The sequence below is a fragment of the Natator depressus genome, chromosome 10 (assembly GCF_965152275.1).
Source record: "Natator depressus isolate rNatDep1 chromosome 10, rNatDep2.hap1, whole genome shotgun sequence".
NCBI classification, from domain to species: Eukaryota; Metazoa; Chordata; order Testudines; family Cheloniidae; genus Natator; species Natator depressus.
Genome location: NC_134243.1, coordinates 53,647,924 through 53,671,677, shown reverse-complemented (window position 1 = coordinate 53,671,677; position 23,754 = coordinate 53,647,924). Strand labels below are relative to the sequence as shown.

Here is a 23,754-nt window from a genome sequence, read left to right as displayed (position 1 = left end):
TCCTTCCTTAGAAGTTTTTAAGGTCAGGCTTGACAAAGCCCTGGCTGGGATGATTTAATTGGGGATTGGTCCTGCTTTGAGCAGGGGGTTGGACTAGATGACCTCCTGAGGTCCCTTCCAACCCTGATATTCTATGATTCTATGATTCTATACAATAATAAATGTTTATTAGACTGACAAGATGGATGAGGTAATATCTTTTATTGGACCAACTTCTGTTGGTGAGAGAGACAAGCTTTCAAGAAGAGCTCTGTGTGGCTCGAAAGCTTGTATGTCTCACCAACAGAAGTTGGTCCAATAAAAGATATGATTATTATTAGGACAAAGCTTAAATGCCCCAGTCAGGATCATTTTACAGACACACATGAAGACTTGACTGAAGTGCTTGCAGTCTAATTTTTATAACCTCATATGTAAAGCTGATTTTACTCCACCCATTTTGTCTCTCTAATGCCCTGGGACAGACACGACTACAATTACACCGCATTCTATGCTTATTAGAGCAGTGGAATCCAACGGAGGTAAAACTACAAATCCATTCAAAAAGCAACTGTAGAATTGATAGCATAAAACAGAGATTATGAAAATGCTGTTAGAACATAGGACATTAAATCATGTAAAATATTTATACATGGCACTCAACGAATTCTGAACAGCATAGGAGAACAACAAATCTTGTGTGTCTGGCTGTCTGAAGTCTATAGTCTCCTGTTAGCCTAAGTTCCCTCAAACGTAAACCCTTATGAATTTGCCAGCCCCCCAAGAGTCCATTCTCTTACGATTTGGAAAACAAAGCAGCAGCAATGGTACTTGCATGTCCTAAACTTCTAATTAGCTACACAGAAGCAATGAGTTAGTGGAAAACAAAATGCTAAAAAATCTCACAAAGCTCAATTTGACTTTGATGATTTATAATGTGTCAATTCAAGTAAACTAGAGCAAGTAAAAGAAATAGCAAAGAATAGCTGGACTTGAAAGGTTCTGAAAAACAGAAGACTCATCCACATAAGGACTAAAATGGAGACTCAGAGAAACTTGTTTATTAATATGTAGAAGAGTGCCATTCATAAAATCATAGAATATCAGGGTTGGAAGGGACCTCAGGAGGTCATCTTGTCCAACCCCCTGCTCAAAGCAGATCAATCCCCAACTAAATCATCCCAGCCAGGGCTTTGTCAAGCCTGACCTTAAAAACCTCAAAGGAAGGAGATTCCACCACCTCCCTAGGTAATGCATTCCAGTGTTTCACCACCCTCCTAGTGAAAAAGTTTTTCCTAATATCCAACCTGAACCTCCCCCCTGCAACTTGAGACCATTATTCCTTGTTCTGTCATCTGCGATCACTGAGAACAGTCTAGATCCATCCTCTTTGGAACCCCCTTTCAGGTAGTTGAAAGCAGCTATCAAATCCGCCCTCATTCTTCTCTTCCGCAGACAATCCCAGCCTCTCCTCATAAGTTCCCTCAGCCTCTCCTCATAAGTCATGTGTTCGAGTCCCTTAATCATTTTTGTTGCCCTCCGCTGGATGCTTTCCAATTTTTCCACAACCTTCTTGTAGTGTGAGGCCCAAAACTGGACACAGTACTCCAGATGAGGCCTCACCAATGTCGAATAGAGCGGAATGATCACGTCCCTCGATCTGCTGGCAATGCCCCTACTTATACAGCCCAAAATGCCGTTAACCTTCTTGGCAACAAGGGCACACTGTTGACTCATATCCAGCTTCTTGTCCACTGTAACCCCTAGGTTCTTTTCTGCAGAACTGCTGCCTAGCCGTTCAGTCCCTAGTCTGTAGCGGTGCACGGGTTTCTTCCGCCCTAAGTGCCGGACTCTGCACTTTTCCTTGTTGAACCTCATCAGATTTCTTTTGGCCCAATCCTCCAATTTGTCTAGGTCCCTCTGTATCCTATCCCTACCCTATCCCTACCACTCCTCCCAGTTTAGTGTCATCTGCAAACCTGTTTGTTTCCCTGGTGATAATGTATGAAAATATGTCTACAAGTAATGATGCATTTCACTTCAGCAGGTGTCATTCAAGCTGAAACTTCTGGGCATCCTTAAGTGTTTATTTACAATTATTGTCAAAGATTTAAGAGCACTTATATAAATACAGAATGTTGACAGTGCAAATTCATACTATAAAATCATGCAAATGTTGTAAGCTTCTTTCGTCAACTAAAAATCATGCTGTGGGGGAAGGGAGTATGACTTTTTCATTGGAGAGTTATGACTAATGTTCTAGATAACTCATTTCTCTTCTGACTGGAAGTGGGAAATAAATGCCTAATATCGTTCAATGCCCATTTTTTCCACATACGTGTAAATTCATCATCTTTGTGCATTTACCAAACTAGAGGCTCACTCTTACAATTTTCCCCTCATCCATTGGACTGGATTTAAGTCTTTTTTTTTCATAAGTGATTCTGCTATTATAACTCGGCTGTGCATACATGGCAAATTCTCCAGTGGATGTTCCTTCCCTCCCACCCCAGAAGACACTGGCTATTAAACTTATGTCACTGAAAATTATATCTCTATATAAGACAATGTATACTTAAGAGCTGAGCCCTTCAGAATAGCAAATGTCAGGCTCTGAGAAAAATTTACAAGAAATAGGTCTCAGTTTAGTATCTCCAACAATCAAGATGCTCACAATAAACACAGAGTGAGAAAAATGAGTATGAATGATGTGGACTTGAAACAATGATTTGTAGAATTATACAGCAAAAAGCACCATCAGAAGAGGATAACCTATCAAGTGAGAGCATTGATGTCTATGGTGTTGGCTTAATATACTGCGTCATTTCTTTCTGGCCAGAGAGGAACTATGTCGGGGGTTCTCAAACTGGGGGTCAGGACCCCACAGGGGGTCGGGAGGTTATTACGGGGGGGGGGGGGGCAGAGAGTTGCAAGCTGGCAGCCTCCACCCCAAACCCTGCTTTGCCTCCAGAATTTATAATGGTGTTAAATGTATAAAAAAGTGTTTTTAATTTATAAGGGGGGGGTTGCACTCAGAGTTCTTCATTCAATACATAGTTCCTCTCTGGCCACAAAGAAATGATACAGTATATTATGTAGGACGTGCTGGGGGAGTCTTGCCTTGTTTCAGCTTCTTTGAAAGGTTGACTCACATGGAAGTACAAGGATTTTTAATGCTTTTTACATGAAAAACTCTGTTGCCATAATACAGAATGAACAAGGTACCAATTTGCCTGAGTTGTCCCCTAATTAGGCATCATTTGATTATCTTTCTATGAAGGTAATATACTCAGTTTCCTTGGGGTTAGTACATTCCTGAACAAAGAAAGGGTAATGATATGGAGAAATGTAAGTTAACAGAGGAACTGACTGGAGGAACACATTTTGGATATAAATGGAGAAAAGGAAAATTAGCTAGAGGGGCTCCCACAGTTCAAAAATTCCTTTCCAGATATGAGTGTAATTTAAAATAATATTGTTAATGTTAGAAAAAGATATAGAGGGCCACATTCTGCTTTCAGATACTTCTGCTATCCCAGTGAGTCCCTTGTCTTTGGGAATTATTTGGTAGGTAGCTTCCACGGGATAGTGTGGAGGTAGGGAAAGCCCTGTGTTGAGACTTGCTGATTAAATAATTTAGATTTTTGGGGGAAGACAGATGACTTTATCTAGTCAGTCTCCTGGGTATTTTTCCATTGATAGAAAGTGGCCCACTCTCGGTATATGTGATTCCTGAACCATCACAATGAATAATGTTGGATCCAGTTCTCATTCCCCTGGAGTCAGATGCTAGTTGTAGAGCCAGCCAGCTGTCACATTCACTCTCTGTAATTTGCTGAAATAGCAGGTGATCAGACTTTCCAATTTAGGATCTGAATTTTTTTTTGGTACAGCCAAGAAATAGGTTTGGGTGCCTTATTTGCTTAGCAATACCATTACTGTCCTGTTGCTGTTTTGTCTTTTAATCATGAATGTGAAAAAGAGCATTGCTTTGACCATTGAGCCAGGTTCCAAGAAACTGATGTTTTTGAGGCTTTCTCCAGGATACCAGGATTCTTGGAAAGCAAGGCTTGATAGATGTTCAGTGAACTGCTGAAAGCTGACACACTCTGTGTTTCGTACAACGATCTTACTTTATGATGTTTTTTCCCTTTACCCCACAAATAGATAGAGCAAGATTACATGTAAAGATAGAAAGTGCTATTGCTCCTCCGAGTCCCATACACTTAAAAGGAACATTTGAAAGTGTCTTGGATGTAGCAGAGCCCATAGAACTGTACTTAACTGTACCTGCTTCCTCTTTAATAGTTCAGCTCGTTTGCTGACTAAGCATTTTGGCAGGGTTGGAAGCAAGCTGCTCTTTGATTTCCACTGAAAACAATTATGAAAGCACCCTGGGTGGTCTGATGCAGCATTCAGGCAGGGGTTATACTGATTGCGGAGGAGGGGGAAAACCCTCTAAGATAAAAAACACAGAAGAAAAGGTAGCAGGAAGAACAAGCTATCAAAATGAAAACAAGAGTGCAGTATTTTAAGCCTAAGACATTGCCAGGGCAGAGTGAAAGAGCTGCAGATTCGGATGTAGATGCAGATCAGCTGGGGAAATCAGTACAGAAATAGCTCACTCCATTATTGCTCAAGCATGCAGGCATATTCGGGGTGGAGGGGGCGATGGGGTGGGGGGACCTGCTTCTATCACTGCAGAGGTGGGTAAAATCCTGAATGGGAGGTTTCTGGTTTGCTGGATGCAGAAACCAAAAAGAAAACATAATTTATGTTCATTTTTCATGATCACTTGCATGGGGGTTTTTCTTACAGTCTCAGCTACCTCATACAGTTACAGAAATTGTCCCATTCCAAAAGTGGACATGCAGTTGTTAGGAAGTTAAAAAGCAAGGAACGTTAAAAAACACAGTATGTTCAGCAAGTTGCAGATTAAGAAAATTCTTGAAGATACATGCTCAATAAGAGTTATGAATTTGTAACCACAGGAAAACCCCTTTGTGGGGTTTGATGGACTGTTCACCTGAGCCACTGGTTGAGTTTGGCTGATCTCTGGTAAGCTTATCATCATGCATATAGGTTCTTTTATTATTTTTAATGTTTTATCTGCAGTGCTTTTACCTTAAGAACAAACGTGCTTGCTTAGAAAGAACTGTGTGGTAACTTAAATGTGATAACTAGGCTGTTTAGAGCCTTTGAGGAAGGAAGGCAAAGTAGACCTACTGAGGCAGTCTGTGTTGCTGGGAAATTCACAGCATAGGCAGAGAGCTGTGCAGCCTGGAAATACCCTAGTCAGGAGAGAAAGAGACACAGGTCTCCACCCAAGAGAGGTGATAATTAAGGAGATGAGAACCTAAAATGGGTTATTTTATTGGACCATAAGGAGGAAACAGAGGTACAATTGCAATTACAATTTAGTAATCCCATACGAAATTAGCATGGTTGCTGCTAGAGTGATCTGGAGCATCCCTCTGGGTGCATTGTTGCAATGCCACTGCAATTTGACCAATTGCCCATCCGGGCCACATTTCAGTGAGTGGTGCTGTGACCTGGAAGTCTGTTCCTGTCCAGCGGAGTGCAGGGCAGTCCGCAGAGAACGCAACTCCTGGCGACACCAGCTCACAAGCTGTGTGGGTAAGAGAGAGGGAAGACTCCCCTGCTGAGGGAGACCTGAGGTCCCTGCTGGAAGGGTGGGGACCAGAATTCCTCCTCTGCCCAACCAAGAAATGGTACCCCTGGAGGATGGCATGTAACTTTATAACATTTACAGTTACACACGACAATTTACCATGAATATGAGAGTTGACCATTTTGTGCTTTGATTATTTATTACTTACAACAAATGGCTCAAGTCAGAGCCTGGTTTTGTAATCACATGCTTATTTAAGTTCATTGAGCTAATCAGGATGTTAATTGCAAAAACAAAATGTAAATAGGTGTTTGACTGCAAGGATGCTGAAGACAGAAAATCAGAATAAAACTTTAAACTAGTTTTTTTCCCCCCACCTGGTCCTTTAATTGTCATAATTGCTAATAACAGCAGATTTAATTAGTAGTTTTAATTGTTGTATTATTGAAGTTAAAAATAGGAAGAGTGAGACTATGGTGCAAGATAGCAAAGCCCACGTTCTACTGAAGAGGAAACAAGGATAATGAATCACTTCTAATCTGATCTTAAACCTAGAGATAGAACAGAGAATAGCCAGGGGCTTTCTGTAGGTGGGGAACTAGTTCAGTACCGGGTCATAGGGAGGAGAGTCACTGAATCAGCAACAGTACCTGTATGCTGCTGATTCTCAAAGGTCTTATCTAACTAACAACCTGCATGGAGGCTACCAAACATATGGTATCTGTCAGGATAACACCATCAGGTGGTATGATGGCAGTAACATATTAGCAAAATTGAGCCTAGAAATTTTGACTTACCCTCAGAATTTTAACAATCATGTGTGGAAAATGCCAGGGTGGGAGCTGTGATAAAGGGTACATGCTGCAAGGAACAGGGGGAAAGTAGACTTTAAAAGATACAAATAGCATTTTAAAATGATGGCAGCCAGCATAAGGAAGGTCCATCATGCTCCTACTTTGGTTTCAGCCAACAGACATGACGTGGTATTTTGAATCAAATGCTGACACATCAACAAATTGTAAGGAAAAACAACTAGCAAAGAATTAATCTGTGAAGATATAAAAGGCCATGAAAAATAGCTTTTCACCTGTTAATTTGGCTTCTCCAAGTTACCTATAGCACACTGGAAATATGGGTTTGTGTCCTGTCCCTATTAGAAAGTGGAGATGGGGAAAATAATCAGTGTTGTGATGACATCCGTCCATTTATGTTATGGCCTTGTTGGACCTCAGCTGGGTCAGCCTGGAATAGGCAATCTCTCAGGTGGGAATGATCAATGATATTTAGGGCCTTATATGTCATATCCAATAGCTGAAACTCCATCCAGGAGCCAAGAATCAGTTAGTGCAGATCCCAAAGCACTGTTATCATGACCGTAGAGCATTTTATAATGTGCTACATTCTGTGGTAGCTTGGACTTCTGAATGGATTGAAGGCATAGCCTTATATGGGGGCACACTGCTGTAGTCCAGTGAAGGCAATGATCATGGTAGCAAGGTCTGCATCAGAGAGACAGAGAGAGAGATGCTACCCTCCGGCCAAATACAGATGGTGAAAGTTCTTTGGCACAGCTACTATTTCTACTATGTGTGTGTACAATGCCTCTGAGGTGCTACCACAATACAAATAACAAGTAATAGCCCACGCCCACATCTCACCCAACAACTGGGATATGATCCTCATGCCTGCCCTGGCCGCTTTATGCTGGATAAAAGGACTGGATCAGTGTACAGCCACATATCCATCTCGGGGAGAACTGCCCCAGCACAAGAACTGAGGAAGGTACCTGTAAGGCTGCCTTCCAACACCAAGGACCCCCTGGGCCTAACATGGGGGAAGTATAAGAGTGGGAGGGGTGTTTTGGGGTGGGGCCTAAGCAAATTGATCTACGGGGATTCAAGGTAGCATTGTTGCCCATAGGGTCTCCAGGGCTGTCTAAATTGTGTCGGTGGCTGCTCCAACCTGCAAAGCAGCATGGAATCAGGAGAGTGCAGGTGGTGGTTTACAGCCACTTTAAAGCCCACCCACTCCTCCACTGGACTGAGACTTCTGTGCGGGGCCTCAAGAGGTACAGCACCTAATCTCATCCTGGGAGAGACACTGGGATCCCTGTGTCCAGCTGGATAACAGAGAGATTGTGAAATCTACATACTGAGAATTCTAGCTCTCAGAATGGTATCCCATACATTGAATATGAAGGCTGATCATGCACAGTACAAATCTGTAGTACTGCCTGATACTGTACTGGGCATAAAAGCCTGTGGGGCAGAAAGACAGTTACCCAGTATGGAAGTTTATTTATTTGTTTTTCTCTTAATATTTGTTGTAACAGGTACCTAGGAATAGGAGTTAAATTCCCAGGTTGGTAATTGCCAGGCTCACTCTTTCCTTTTGGGTAAAGGAAACCCAGTGGTTTCAGGAAGGGTTGTACTTGGAACAGCTCAGCCATGCCTCCATTGTCACTACCCCTGCTATGCCGGCTACACTGCTATTTGTACTCACACTAGTTCAATGAGAGCTAGATTTGTATACATGAACAAAAAAAATCACCCCCCTAGCTCATAGCCTAGCCATAGATTAAAGAGCAACTGGAAGATTATGTGCACTGTTACTGTGCTTTTATAATCGGATTTTAAAATAGTTCAATCATTAAATCCGTGAGCGCAACAGAATATAGCTCAGTTAAATACACTAGGAAATCAATTGTCAATAAATCAATAAATTAGGGTTGTCGATTAATTGCAGTTAACACATGCAGTACATTTTTTTGAGTTAATCATGATTAATCACTGTTTTAATTACATTGTTAAACCATAGAATATCAATTGAAATTTATTAAATATTTGAGAATGTTTTTCTACATTTTCAAATTTATTGATTTCAATTATAACACAGAATAAAAAGTGTACAGTGCTCACTTTATATTAGTATTTTTTTATTACAAATATGTGCACCGTAAAAATGATAAACAAAAGAAACAGTATTTTTCAATTCACCTCATACACGTACTGTAGTCCAATCTCTTTATTGTGGAAGTGTTACTTACAAATGTAGATTTTTTTTTGTTACATAGCTGCACTCAAAACCAAAACAATGTAAAACTTTAGAGCCTACAAGTCCACTCAGTCTTATTTCTGATTCAGCCAATCACTCAAACAAGTTTGTTTACATTTACAGGAGATTGTGAACAAGAAGCGGGCAGCACTATTTCACCTTAAAGTGAAAACAGGTGTTCACATGGCACTGTTATAGCCGGTGTCACAAGATATTTACATGCCAGATATGCTAAACATTTGTATGCCCCTTCATGCTTCGGCAACCATTCCAGTGGATATGCTTTCAGGCTGATGACGCTCTTTAAAAAAATAATGCATTAATTACATTTGTTACTGAACTCCTTGGGGGAGAATTGTATATCTCTGGCTCTATTTTACCCACATTCTGCCATATATTTCATGTTATAGCAGTCTCAGATGATGACTCAGCACATGTCCATTTTAAGAACACTTTTGCTGCAGATTTGACAAATTGCAAAGAAGGTACCAACGTGAGATTTCTAAAGATAGGTCTAGAATTCAACCCAAGGTTTAAGAATCTGAAGTGCTTTCCAAAATCTGAGAGGGATGAGGGGTGGAGCATGCTTTCAGGAGTCTTAAAAAAGCAACACTCTGATGCGGAAACTACAGAACCTGAACCACCAAAAAAGAAAATCAACCTTCTGCTGGTGGCATCTGACTCAGAGATGAAAATGAACATGCATGGGTCCGCACTGCTTTGGATTGTTATCGAGCAGAACCTGTCATCAGCATGGATGAATGTCCTCTGGAATGGTGGTGAAGCATGAAGGAAAATATGAATCTTTAGCACATCTGGCATGTAAATATCTTGTGACACCAGCTACAACAGTGCCATGCGAACACCTATTTTCACTTTCAGGTGACATTGCGAACAAGAAGTGGGCAGCACTATCTCCTGCAAATGTAAACAAACTTGTTTGTCTGAGCGATTGGCTGAATGAGAAATAAGACTGAGTGGACTTGTAGGCTCTAAAGTTTTACATTTATTTTTGAGTGCAGTTATTTTTTGTACATTATTCTACATTTCTAAGTTCAACTTTCATGATAAAGAGATTGAACTACAGTACTTATATTAGGTGAACTGAAAAATAAGATTTTTTTTTTTACAGTGCATATATTTATTTTGAATTCCAAATATTAAGTGAGCACTGTACACTTTGTATTCTGTGTTATCATTGAAATCAATATTTGAAAATGTAGAAAACATCTAAAAATATTTAAATAAATGGCACTCTATTATTAATAGCGTAATTAATCATGATTAATTTTTTTAATCGTGTGATTAATCATGATTAATTTTTAATCACTTGACAGCCCTATAATAAATGTTTAAAAATCAATATAGCCTGGCAATATATTTAGAACAAATGATTTTTGTTAACTAGAGAAAACAAGATAGCAATTTTATGTATAGAGGAGTGTAAAAGTTTTGTTTAAAAATAAAAATAAAATAAAAGCCACAGGCACTCACCTTGTCTGGAGGATTCATTACAAATCCAAGCTCGAGCTAGGTTTGCAAACTGTTTGAGCTAATTTGGACTGGTTTATGGATTTGGAGTCAAAACTAGACAAAATTTTATTGCTCTGGCTAAGTTTTTGTGTTTGTTTGAATCTGAAACTCTAGGTAAAACTTAGGGTGTTAGAAAAGAAGGTGAACAGAAACTGACAATTTTGCAAAGCTCTGCTATCAAATCCAGTTTGGTTTTCCATATCTATAGCAACAACTGTTGGACAGGTTAGTTAGTAAACACAGGAATTGATGAAGGTTAATGAATACAGGAAGGCAGCTGTTGTTATTTGTTCAGGTGAGAGAACTGTACTGTAAACAATGGACGCAGTTCAACCTTGGTGTAACTCCACTGCTGTAAATGGATAAATTTGGCCCAATGGGCCAGATCCCCAGCTTGGGTAATTGCCATAGTTGCACTGACTTCACAAATAACCCACACATCTTGAACTCAGTCTCGAATATCAAACATTTACAGTGGACTGTTAGAAATCAATCCACTAAGTTAAAAAGTAAAACAAAAACATTTGTGGACTAAGTTCAAATTATAAAGAGAGGAGAGAAATCTGCCATCTGCCCTCACAAAGTCTGGGAGGAGAGGTAAGCTCATTGCGTAAGTTCTTCACTGTGAATTATTCACTCAGCAGTAGAAGTAGGGATGAAAAACATACAACTTGGAAATTCCAGGCAAATCTATTAACATTTCAGGTAGGTAGGAGCAGGAGACAGTGATTTCTCAAAGCAGCATATACATTTGTCAAAGCAATACTACTGGGGTTAATAAGGACGCTACAGCACCTACGTATGGTCTGTTTTTGGGACTGTGAGACCGCCTTCACATGGGAACAAATGATATTGCTAGAGTCTTGCTGGAACGCATCAAGGCTGACTACAGCAGGTTAGGGAAGATGCTAAAGAAATGGAGGCTCAGGTGATTTTCAGTGGGATTCTTCCTGTCCCTAGAGGAGGAGAGTGAAGGTGAGACAAAATTATGATGATCAACAGATGGCTCTGGCTGTGTTGCTAGAAGAACGGCTTTGAGATGTTCAATCACTGGGAGGCATTCACAGGGACTGTTCTCATGGGATGGGCTCCACCCAAGTAGAGAGGAAAATAGACTTCTGGGATGGAGGTTGGCACGACTGATTAAAAGAACTTTAAACTAGGAATTCAGGGGAGATGTTCATGTAATCTTGATGCCTGATTCTAACATTGAGCAGGAGGAAAATCACATAATTGAAGATACAGGAAGAGATAAAGGAGCAACAGAGGTATGAGAATAGACAACAAGAGGAAAGACAGTGCCAACACCCCTGACAGTAACAGTCAGGTAGGCAATACTGGCAGTACCATGACTATACCTAATTGGGAGAGGAATCTGCGCAAAGGCAAACCAGAAACAACTAAGATGGCTACACACCAATGCAAGGAGCCTGGGTAACAAAGTGAAGAAACTAAAACTACTGGTGCAGGAAGTGAAATCAGATATTATTGGGATAAACAGAAACATGGTGGAATAGCAGTCATGACTGGAGCACAGGTATTGAAGGGTATGTTTTGGTCAAGAAAGACAGAAATAAAGGTAAAGGTGGTGGAGTAGCATTGTATATTAACAATGAGGTAGACTGTAAAGAAATTAGAAGTGACGGAATGGATAAAACAGAATCTCTTTGGGTCAAAATCACTTTGGGAAAGAAAGGTAAAATAGGCTCCACTGGGATAGTGCGTGGGATCTGCTACAGACTCCCAGGATCTGATCTGGATAGGGATAGAGGCTTCTAATATTTTTAATGAAATAAATAACTGGGAATTGTGTGATTATGGGAGACATTAATTTCCCAGCTATAGCTTGGAGGACACACAGTACTAATTAATGATAGAGCCCAAATATCCCTGGATGTGATAGCTGACAGATTTCTTCACTAAATAGTCACCAAACCAACAAGAGGAGGTGCCATTTTAGATTTAGTGCTGATAAGTAGAAAGGACCTCATAGAAGAACTGGCTGTAGAGGACAGCCTTGGTTTGAGTGATCATGAGCTAATTCAGTTTAATCTAGATGGAAGGATAAACAACAATAGGTCTGCAACTAGGGTCCTTGATTTCAAAATGGCAAACTTTTAAAAAAAACAGGAAATTAGTTGGGGAAGTCAACTGAACTGAAGAACTCAAGGATATGAATGTTTAGGAAGCTTGGAATTGCTTTGAGCCAAAGTTGCAGAAGCTATCTGAAGGCGGCATCCCAAGCAAGTGGAAAAACTCATTGGGAAGGGTTGCAGAAGAAACTGGATGTACAAGCATCTCAAACAAATTATTAAGAGAAAGCAGAAAGGCCACAAGGAATGGAAGATGGGAGGGATCAGCAAGAAAAGCTCTCTCTTGGAGGTCAGAAAGGGTAAGGGAAAAGTAAGAACTGCCAAAAGCCAAGCAGAGTTGGACCTTGCAAAGGGAATTAAAACCAATAGTAAATGATCACATAGTCATATAAATAAAAAGAAAACAAGGAAAGAAGAAAGTGGGACCACTAAGTACTGCGGATGGGGTAGTGATTAAAGATCTCGGCATGGTGCAACATCTAAAATGAATACTTTGCCTCCGTTTTTAACAAAGGTAATGAGGAGCTTAGGGGTAGTGGCAGGGTGACTAATGGAAATGAGGATATGGAAGTAGAAATGACCACATCTGAGGTGGAAGTCAAACTCAAACAGCTTAATGGGACCAAATCGGGGGGGGGGGGGATCCAAGAATATTAAAGGAACTGGCACATGGAATTGCAAGACCATTAGCAAGGATTTTTAATGAATCCATAAATTTGGGGGTTGTACCCTATGACTGGAGCTAATATACTACCTATTTTTAACAAAGGAAAAAAATAACCTGAGAAACAACAGGCCCGTTAGTTTGACTGCAATTGTATGCAACGTCTTGGAACAAATTTTGAAAGAGAAAGTAATTAAGTACATAGAAATAAATGGTAATTGGGATAAAATACAACATGGTTTTACAAAGGGTAGATTGTGCCAGACCAACCTGATCTCTTTCTTTGAGAAGATAACTGATTTTTTTAGACAAAGGAAATGCAGTAGGTCTAATCTACCTGGATTTCAGTAAGGCATTTGATACATGGGAAATTATTAGTTAAAGTAGAGAAAATGGGGAGTGATATGGGAACTGAAAAGTGGATAAGGAACTGGGAAGTAAAACTACTACCCTGGCATAAGATCCTGGGCAATACTACAGCTGTTACAGCAAGCTGCTGCCATGTCCTTATGTGCCGAAAAGTCCTTTTGAGAACATCTTAAACCCCCCCGATTTTCTTTTTACCTTCATAAGCTTGAGAAAATTCCTGTGTGAGAGGAAATACTCAGAATTTGGCGTTTAAGTCAAATGTTAATGAAGTTAAACACTATGAATTAGACTGTTAAGAATAATTAAACCACTTGTTGCCCACTTCTTTGTTAGTCTTTTCAGTATAGCTTTATTCACCAACCCCAATGGTCATAAATCACCAACCCCACCAATGACAACATTACTTCTATACAGCCTTTGATCAAACTTTGCAAAGCACATCGCAAACATTAGTTTTGTAGGTACATTCCCTTTCCACAGATGAAGAAAACAAGGCAGAGATGACACAAAGTCAACCAGAATCCTGCCTCTGCAAGACACGTACTCCAACTTCTAGACAACACTATGCACCCACAGTAAATAACAAAACTATCTGCCTTTTGCTAAGAAAGGGGTGATCATATCCCTTTTAAGGAAGCCCTAAGATGCAAATAAGTTTGTCCACTAATAGATTTCAGAGGCCTCCTTATACAGATACAGCATTTATAACAACGAGGAATTTTTAACGAGACACTTGGCTGTAAACCCTCTCACTGAATGACAGCTCCAGCTAACACTCAGCTGAGGAGATTCACTCTCTGTGAAGGAGTTGACCAGGGATGCAAAGGAAAGAAAAGATAACTCCCCCCCTCTACCACTGTGCCAATTGACAGGCTCCCCACCTATGTAAGAAGAATATGGAGTGGGAAGTACTCGAGGAGTCTCCTCTATCAGCCCACACAGGGATTTGGGGGTGGGGGAGAGTAACCCCTTATATGTTTAAAAGAACCAGCAAAAAATCCTTAAACTTTTCTTCTACCCCAAGGAATACAGATATGAACAGTAAGTCCTGCTGCTTGTGGGCTACTGGGAAACACATGTGATATCCCTCATGCACAAGCATCTCAGCTATTTTTGCTTTCTAATTCCCTATGTCACCTAGTCAGTCTTGTCCCTGAACAAGTCAGCCTGGCACGCACCCAGAGAGCCTCATAACATTACCACTGGACAGAGCTCTTAGTACTGAATTTATTAAAGAACCCTCAAGTCCTCATGAAGGGCCCAGTTCTGCACCCTGACTCACAGTGAGTAGTACTTTACTCCATGAGTAGCCCCACTAAGATGGGGCCCAATCCTTCCACTCCCTAAGTGAACCTGGGTGGATTGCCATGTCATGAAGATAATGATGGACTTCAGCCCAGAATGGCAGGTTGATCAAATCAGACAAAGATCTTTTGTTACATTTAGTGAGTGCTAAGGAGAACATTCTCAGTTACACATTCGAAGGACTTATTTTTATGTAACATAGATAGAAGACTTTGGAAACAAAACAAGTATGACATATTGTAAAACTGCACTCCACATCATATACACGTCAGAGTTACTACCGTATCGTTCCTTATTACTTAAAAAACCCGGAGTAAAGATACATTACAATACATAACACTAAAATAAATACTATTCAAGCCCAGCTACTACTACACTGATCTACTATTATGAACAGGAGAAATATTCACCAGTACATTTTAAAAACACGTAGTAGGTGCTCAGTATATGTTGAACTTTGGCTATACGAGGAAAAACAAAAATATTTGCCCTTGGCGTGTGGGCATTTTATATACATCACATCAAAACATCTATAACTGTCCACACTTGGCAGCACCTACAGCCACCCAGATTAGAAGACACACTCAAAACCAATCCTCATTTCTCTTACTATTAACTAACATGACACACTCAAAATTCAGTATGGTTTTCCATATTAGAAGCTTAAAGTAACTAATGAAACCATTCTTTCATACTCTCAGAATTTCTTTTGGTGACTGATGAGCATGGCAGGCAGCTCAAAATGACAGAGTATAAATCTAGATGAAAGCCTTTTGCCTCACTTTTTAGGTAAGATTATAAGTAATCTAGAATGTAGCTTCTACCACAATAAGAGATTTTCTAAGGCCTTTGCTGAAAACAGCTGTACTGGTGCAATCTTGTGTGATTAAACTGCCAGGAGTATTGGATTGTTGGCACAAAGGAATCAGTGATTTAACAGACTACACTAGAAGCTTTAAAAGACTGGTTTACATTTTATTGACCACAGCATGAAAGTACTGAATATGAGGAAAAGGGGCCACAGGTTTATGGGGCATGCTTACCTTCCAGCAGGTCTCTTGCCAGACCTGGTTCTGCCCCTGTGGACCGAACAAAGTCTGACAGGACCGCGTCCATATCAAGAGTCATGTGATCATGTAGAAGTGCTGCCACACATGCAGCAGTAGCAGGATTTGCTGATAGGCTACAAGACATCCATCTATAAATGAGAACAAAAATACAGAGTTCTAGATGTATTTATCACAATAGGCTACAAAATAATGGAAATCACACGTTTTTTCCAAACAAAACACCCAATTTAAATTTTTAATAAATGACAATAAAAGGTCAAAGTTACAATGATTAAAAAAAGAAAATAAATTTACATAAATACCATGTTAATAGCATTTATGATCTGCCTCTGTCTGGGTTCACAATCTGTTCCAGTGACTGAGTATATTAATAACTAGTTCTCATCTTTCACACTTCTAGTGTTCTTTTCTGTTTTGCTTTGCTCTTTTAAAATATTCTTTCTGCATAACTTTTCAGTGCACAAGGAAGTTATAAAATTAAAACTTCATAAGAGTAAGGTGGTAAAAGTCAAAGACTCCAAACGGGCACATGCTTCACTCTAAGCATGAGAATTGTCCCATTGGTTCAGTTAACGTGCTTTAAGTTAAACATATGCTTATGTGCTTATCTGGACCAGGGCCATATTGCAAGACCTTTGTATTTATATACTTTTAATGTAAATATACTTATATTAGAACTCATTACTTGTTCCTTATTTACTGCATCAATACATAGGTTATTTCTATTTTCCCTGCCTTAAAGATGTACTTGATAGGGTATCTGGGTTTTCTCCCATTTCCTCAGAACTAATGCTGTCATCCTCATGGGGGTGCTGTGAATCATGATCACCATCATCAATAGCAGCAGCAACTTGTACCTCTTTTGTTTGAGAGGCTGTGTTAACTAGCCTTCTAAACATCTGCATTAGTGCATCTCTTAACTACAATAATGATGACAACCACAATGAATGGAATGACAACAGAAGCTACTACTAGGCTTATCTCCAGATTGTTACTGCTCATATTTCTGGAAGGTGGTGGGTATCTACTCTCCCTCTCTATCAATTGAGTTGACAGTCTGGAGGGACCCACATACACTTACAGTGGCAGTTTATCTCATTGGTTGTACACGCCTTTCAGCATCATAATCAATGACACGTGCTATTAATAGAAATCTTTCCAGGACCACACAAAGCAACACCTTTCACTGCTGCAGCATCAGGTTTTTTGTTCCCCTGCATCTCAGCATGATTAACAGAAGCTAAACACATTTTCAAGATAACACTGTACATTTCTTAAGAAAGCCATTGTTACATGGCTGATCTTTATAAACACTTTCCTGGTTTCCCTCAAATGTAACAACCGTTTAAAATATAAACATACATACTGCAAAATACTGCACATCACATCAACCCCACTCAAAACTAACTGGAATGGAATTGACTACATTTGCTATATAAGTTCATTTTCATCTTGAATTAAGTAATTTTCAGGCAAACAACAAACCATATTACTATAAATATTACAGACACCATTGTAGTGTAGTAATCCCAGTATACTCTGCAAATGGATTCTTTCTGCTATTGAATTTCTGGTGATGGAATTCCCCACCCCCCCTACCTCCAAAAACTAAGATGTTAGAAACAACTACCACAGACACAGAGTGAAATTTGGGCCCTAATGAAGTCAATGTGATTTTTACCATTGACTTCAATGGGACCAGGATTTCACCCATGCCTTCTGCTTGTGTCAGATGCAATTATAGATCACGTTAATAAAATTAAAATAGTCCCAATTGTTAGTTAAAACACAATCAATAAAATGCTTTACTTAAAAGCCAACAGAAACTATTCCAGGCCAGCTAGAGTAATTATTATTAATTATTTAATATCAGGGGATTCACAATAACTTTTTGTTAAAGAAAATCTTCCTGAAGTGGTAGGAAGTCAGGTTTCCTTTGCAGAATGATTCACTTGTTTTACAGCAGAGTGATGCAGTATGTGTTCAGCAGCTTACTGTAGGTTGTTTGTACCATCCAGTTGCTGAGAAAAGTAACAATCACACCAGTATGTGACAATGACTCATGGCCTAGGAACCAGCACGTAGCAGCTAATGGAACCACAATCATAGCTGATGAAATGCAAATGTATTCTTGTTTTTGTATAGATAATGGAATTTTTTATACAAGCAAGTACGCAATTAAATCTTAAGCAAGTGAAGTATTTTAAACTTAGTTAGAAAAATACTCTGGAAATCACCTTTGCCTATTGTGTACTAAAAAACCACCTCTGGAAACAAAACAGAAGGGTTTTTCATTTTCTGTCATGCACAAATTTTTCTTTACAGTGTCAAAGCAAAAATAATTGGGATGGAAAGTGCACTACATGTCCCATCTCTGGCATTTCCTGACAGGCACAACATAGCCTTGTTTATGTGCAATCAGGAGCTTTTCTTTAGTATTTTACTTTCATCATTGACCAAATAAAGTGGCCTTAAAATAGAAGTAGCTTTAGGACAATTTATCCCCAGAGTTTTTAAATCAACCCAGAGGGGAATCTCTCTCCTATATTCATTTTTTCCCCCTAAATACCCTTGGACCTAAGGAAAGGTCTAGCCTTTGGGTAACAGATGAATATTCCCTCTACTGTATCCAATACCTGTTATTATTTCTTGAACAAGTAGAAGCTAATCTATTTTCATAGACAACTCTCCCTACAAAAATTTAGAGCAGTTGTTTTTAAGAATGGCTGAATCAGACATATTTATCATATAGTCAGTATTCAAACTTCATTTTAAGGAATGAGAACAGATCAGAAGAGGTGGTAGAAGTTAAATGGTGTACAATATAAATGAAACGACAAGTTTTACTTTTATTCAGCATCTGTCATTCACTCCATCAAGACGCCAAAGCTAATCTTTACACATTCATCTGATATTTTCACTCAATCTCATGGGCTCATTCATGCCTTTGCCATGAGTCGAGAGTAAGGGGAAATGTATTTTGTGCTACACTGGGAGCAGACTTTTAGTTGGCCCCTGGTTCTGCCATTGCAGCAAAGAGGGAGTAAACTGTGCCAGGTCTAGAGCCAATGCAGTGTATGTTCCCCTGCATGCTGGTGCAGCTACACCCTGTGCCTCCTCTGTTCTCCCCCTCCAGTTCACCTGCACAAGAGGGGAAGCAGCAGCTCTACAGAGTCCTCTTCCCCTCCCAAACTGCTACCTATGATGTGGGTAGCCAGTACTGAAGTGTGAAGGGGCATTTGGATGCTCTTATCCCTCTGTACTAGCTAGGCCACACTTTCGCCATACTCTCCCTCACACCCTGCATTATAGCACACACGTGCATGTATCCATATATACAAACAATTAAACACAGACTCTTCTGAAGTTTATTTTAACAGCTGTTGCTCAACTGGACATTGTCAAAAGGTTAGGAATTTCTTGAAAGAAAGCCCTCCGTGATAATTAGGTTTTCAGAAAAAAGCCCTTACAATAGCATAGGATTATCATTTAAGTTTAATAATAAGTAAGTAAATATCTTGGATTTCTTAGCGTGTTTCTCTTCAAAGGACTCTAAAGCACTTTATAAAACTAAATTTATACACATGCTACAAAAGGATCATTTCACCAGCTACAAAAGCAATTGCTGCATAGGGAATGGTTTGTCCCTCCTAAAGATATGGTGCACAAAAGATCTTGAAAAATGGGTCCATTCAGACTGTAAGTGTTTGAGATGAAGTCAAATGTGAGCTGACAATCTAGGCCACATAAGTTTTTATTTAATTTAATTTACTTACATTGCACTCATTATTTTCATATCAGGCTGCATTTCAGAAAGTTAAGAGAACCATCTGGGTCACAACTTTTAGCACAACTGGACAAGGGAAGGCTATAAAAGTTCATGTAGAGCCAGTAATCAAGGGAAACATGGAAAGATTTACAGGGCCTCTTAAAAGCAGAATGCAAGCACTTCACAAAATCCCATTACCTTGATAGATTATGGCTAAATTTGGCCATAGGGTTTCAGTTTGGTATATATATACTATACAGCAGTTGAATTTTTGTAACCGTTTTAAAGATGAGGTATGAAGGGAGTAACACTTTCCTAGTAAACACACATTCATTTCTAAAACAGCTGCACATAAGGAGAGGAGGGGGGCAAATAAGAGGACGTTGTAACCAAAAATCCATGACAATTAATTTTCTTTATGACTGGGAGAATGGATGAAATAAACCTGCACCAGAAGGATGCAGACGTTCAGAGTCAAGTTTAAAGAGCTTGTTGAAGATGAATGATGCAAAGCATTAGTAAATTTCAGATCTTAATCATAAGTGACTCATCTGGCAGTAAAACTTTTTTGTGGTTTTTAGAAATGTGTACATTCAGGGTAGTCAAATACCATCATTAATCGGTGCGGGGGCCAGATAATTCAAACATTTGGAAATTTTAGTTGTATGTCAGTCTGAACAAGTCAAATCATGGATCATCTGTATACTAGCAATATTTCACTATTTTTAATGCTAGGTTCCCCCCTCCCATTATTTCAAATAGCTTCTGAAAAGCACTTCAGGCTGAGAAATATTTTGTGGCGAAATATGGGTTCCACATTCCTAAAGGTTCTGTTGGGTCAATGGGCAAAGCAAGTTGCCAGCTAAGCCAGAAGGCCTAGATAACTCTAGTCTAAAGAGGTATGCCATTGTGCCAATGAGAGATCTGAACAGGTCTGAAAACATAAGATCCACTGACTAGCACACAGTTCCAGTAGTAAGCAACCTTTCTTACAATAATAAATATCACCTATTCCCCCCACAGCCACACACACACACACACACACTAATGTTGCTGAAAGCAACATATTATTAGGAATTTATGGTAGGTCAATAATGTTACAAAATGTGCACGGGTAAAATACTAGGGGTAAAGCTCCAGCGCCACCAAAGTTAATTGCAAAACTCCCATTGACTTTTGTTGGGGCCTAGACAGGGAGCTGGATTGGATGACCTAGTAAATCTTTTCCCTCCCCACTATCTATGACTCTGCAACTGTGAGGGATGAGTGAACCCTAATAGGGTCAGAGATCTGGTTTGGTTAATGAGCTGAAAGTTTGGATGCTTATCCCAAAGGCATTTAAGGACAGTAAAATCAGTCTGCATCCTACCTGTCTTTCCCTTCCTAGCCCCACACATTTATCAATCGGTCCCTCTCCTCCTCACAGCTGTGGTCCATTGATCCCTCCCAATTCATGACTATGGCCGGTCAAAAATTTTCTGTCAAAATTATTTTTGATGGAAAACTGAGTTTTCAACAAAATGATTCCCTCCCCCCAAAAGCATCTGCTTTCTACAGAAAATCGAAAAAAGGAAATAAATGAAAACCAAAAACCTTCATCTGAAAATTTTCAGTTTGAGTTTTCAGTTAAAAAAACTCCAAAATTTCTGTGGGGAAAAACACCTCCAACATTTCAGACCAGCTCCCCTGAGGACCCCCTCTTTTTTCCTAACTTCATTTTTATGATTTAAAACATACATGTTTGACTGCTCAGTTTCATAGTTTTGCTTCCTGGGTATTTTCCATAACGAGACAGAAAGACACAAATCAAGGATATATATTTTATTTAGCTGATTTAGTACTACCCAAAACATGATACAAGCCATAAATAGACAGTCCATCTACCGTGTGTGAGGGGCGGGACCCACAGCACTGCATTGATATTTGCATAAAGAGATTTTTGGTGTGGCCCATCAGAGAGATGGGACACGTTCAAACCTAAATCTGGAGTTTAGCTCTGAGGAGGCTTGGTTAAGGCCTCTCACTAGTTTTAATTTAATATTTGAGGGATGTGCAAGATTGGCAACACTAGAAACTGAAGTCCTCTTTGCACAGGACAGGTGCAACACAGGCAGCAGCTCAGGCTTTTCCTCTCTGCCCTCAATTGATTAGTCTCTAAGGTGCCACAAGTACTCCTTTTCTTTTTGCGAATACAGACTAACACGGCTGCTACTCTGAAACCTCTCTGCCCTGTCACTATGTGTTGGTCCAGATGATGGTGAGTCCACAGGCAACTGGCTAAATCTTTCTCTATTCCGATTTAATCCTTGGCCTCAATTCAGAGGCTGACAGAGTCATTTCTGTGAATGGATATTTGTGACAAGGATTGGCCTGAGATCAGATAGATCACCAAATAAATATATTTACCCATATTGATAACTTTTGGTCAGCCTCAACTTGGGAAAGACCCAAAACATTGGACTTGAAGGTGAACGGCCCTTAAATCCAAAAATCCTGAGCCATCCAACCCACAATGTAAATGAACTAGAACAAAGTTTTCTTAATAAGCTTGAAATTCTTGTAATATAGCAAAGCCAGAGCCATCTCTCAGTGCATTTATGACATCATGAATCACCTTTGCATTGCTCTCATGGTGACACAGTCATCAGAACCCCGTACTCTGTGTGCACCAATAGCTTTGTAGCTCACATGTAAGTAACCCATCTCATAAGTTGCACCAGAGGTCGTGCCAGCAGCCTAAGCAGGCTTTTTCCCAAAAGAGATGTTGCCTTGTGTTGTAGATGCTTCATCTTCCAAGACCTATACATACAAATAGAGAATACTTGGGCATTCTATTGTTAATGCCACTCTGGATGATGTGGGAAGAGAATGCAACACACTGGTAACTGGACTATGGCCAAAGCTGCAACTTTTACTGAAATAGAATAAGTCAAAGTGTGGTATTATCCCATTGCCAATGCTCTCTAAAGTAGTAATTAATCAGAAAACCCAAGAGCACCTACTCCTTGGAGAAAATGGCCCCCACCTGCTTTATGAGGGAACTATGAGAATCTTGCCTCTGTATTACGGGGGCAGCGTATAACACAAGCTGGTAAGTGCTGTTCTCTTAGCTTTCTTCAATTTAGGCAAGAACTAGTCTTTCAATCAGACTTTCTGATAAAAGTCCTTTCTGCCAGAAAGCCACTTTTAGTAATAAAAACATACCCAGATTGGACAGGAAAGAAAGACTTAAGCAAGGGAAGAAAACAAACTATAAGGAAGGAGGCAGTGACTCACTACAAATTAGAAATTCAGAATCCAGCTGGCTGCCAGACTTTTTGTTCTAACCAGATGAAAACATCACCTCCTACACTACTGAACCATCACCATGTTTGCTACTAATGGCAATTGTAACTATTAAACACTTGCTCACTCACATAATGTTGCATACCCACTTGGAGTGGATATCTTCGGTCTACGAAAGCACAGTCTTCCTCAAAGAACAACCTTCTTCTTATGGACAATAAAAGCACAAATAAATTTAATACTTAGCATCTGAGAATCTCATTACATAATATCAGAATCCTCTCAGAAGAGGAAGTTGAAATCCACTTTGAAGGACTACAGAAAGTGACTTTCAGAAATGCCATGCTGTTTGCATCCAACGGACAAAGGGGTTGAATCACAAGCAAAATGTTTTCACTTCTGAAGATTTAAAATTAAAAACAAAGTCCACTAATAAAAATACACTATGAACCAGATTGAAAGCCCAGTCAGTGGAAAGGCTTCCATCATCTTCAGTGAGTTTTGGATCAGTTCATCTGCTCTCATAGACTTTAACGCCAGAAGGAACCATCATGATCATCTCATCTGACCTCCTGCAAATTGCAGACCACAGACCCTCATCCAGCCACTCCTGTAATAGGCCCATAACCTCTGGCGGAGTTTCTGAAGTTCCCAAATCTCAAGTAATAGAAATGGGATGGAATTTGATACTTGCACTTTGCACTAGGTACTAACAACAAGAATTTTTGCAACGAACTGGGGACTTACCAGTTGGAAGCTACAGAGGAGGAAAAAGACCTGAGTGTTTTGATCGACCACAGGATAACTATGAGCCATCAAGGTGATGTGGCTGTGAAGAAGGCTAATGCAATCCTGGGATGCCTCAGGTGAGGTATTTCCAGTAAAGATAGGGAAGTGTTATTACCATTATCCAAGGCACTTGTGAAGACCTCATCTTGAATACCGTGTGTAATTCTCCCATGTTTAAGAAAAATGAATTCAAACTAAAACATGTGAAGAGA

General features: G+C 39.7%; 1 protein-coding gene across 1 annotated transcript in view; it reads right to left on the bottom strand.

The window, feature by feature from the left end:
• The window catches only part of OTUD7A (OTU deubiquitinase 7A), a 247,108-nt gene that overhangs the window by 101,119 nt on the left and 122,235 nt on the right, over positions 1–23,754 (bottom strand). The window contains exon 4 of the mRNA XM_074966182.1: positions 15,673–15,827. Within this exon, the coding sequence (XP_074822283.1) occupies positions 15,673–15,823 (151 nt within the window). The 5' untranslated portion in view covers positions 15,824–15,827. The remainder of the gene's footprint in view (positions 1–15,672; positions 15,828–23,754) is intronic.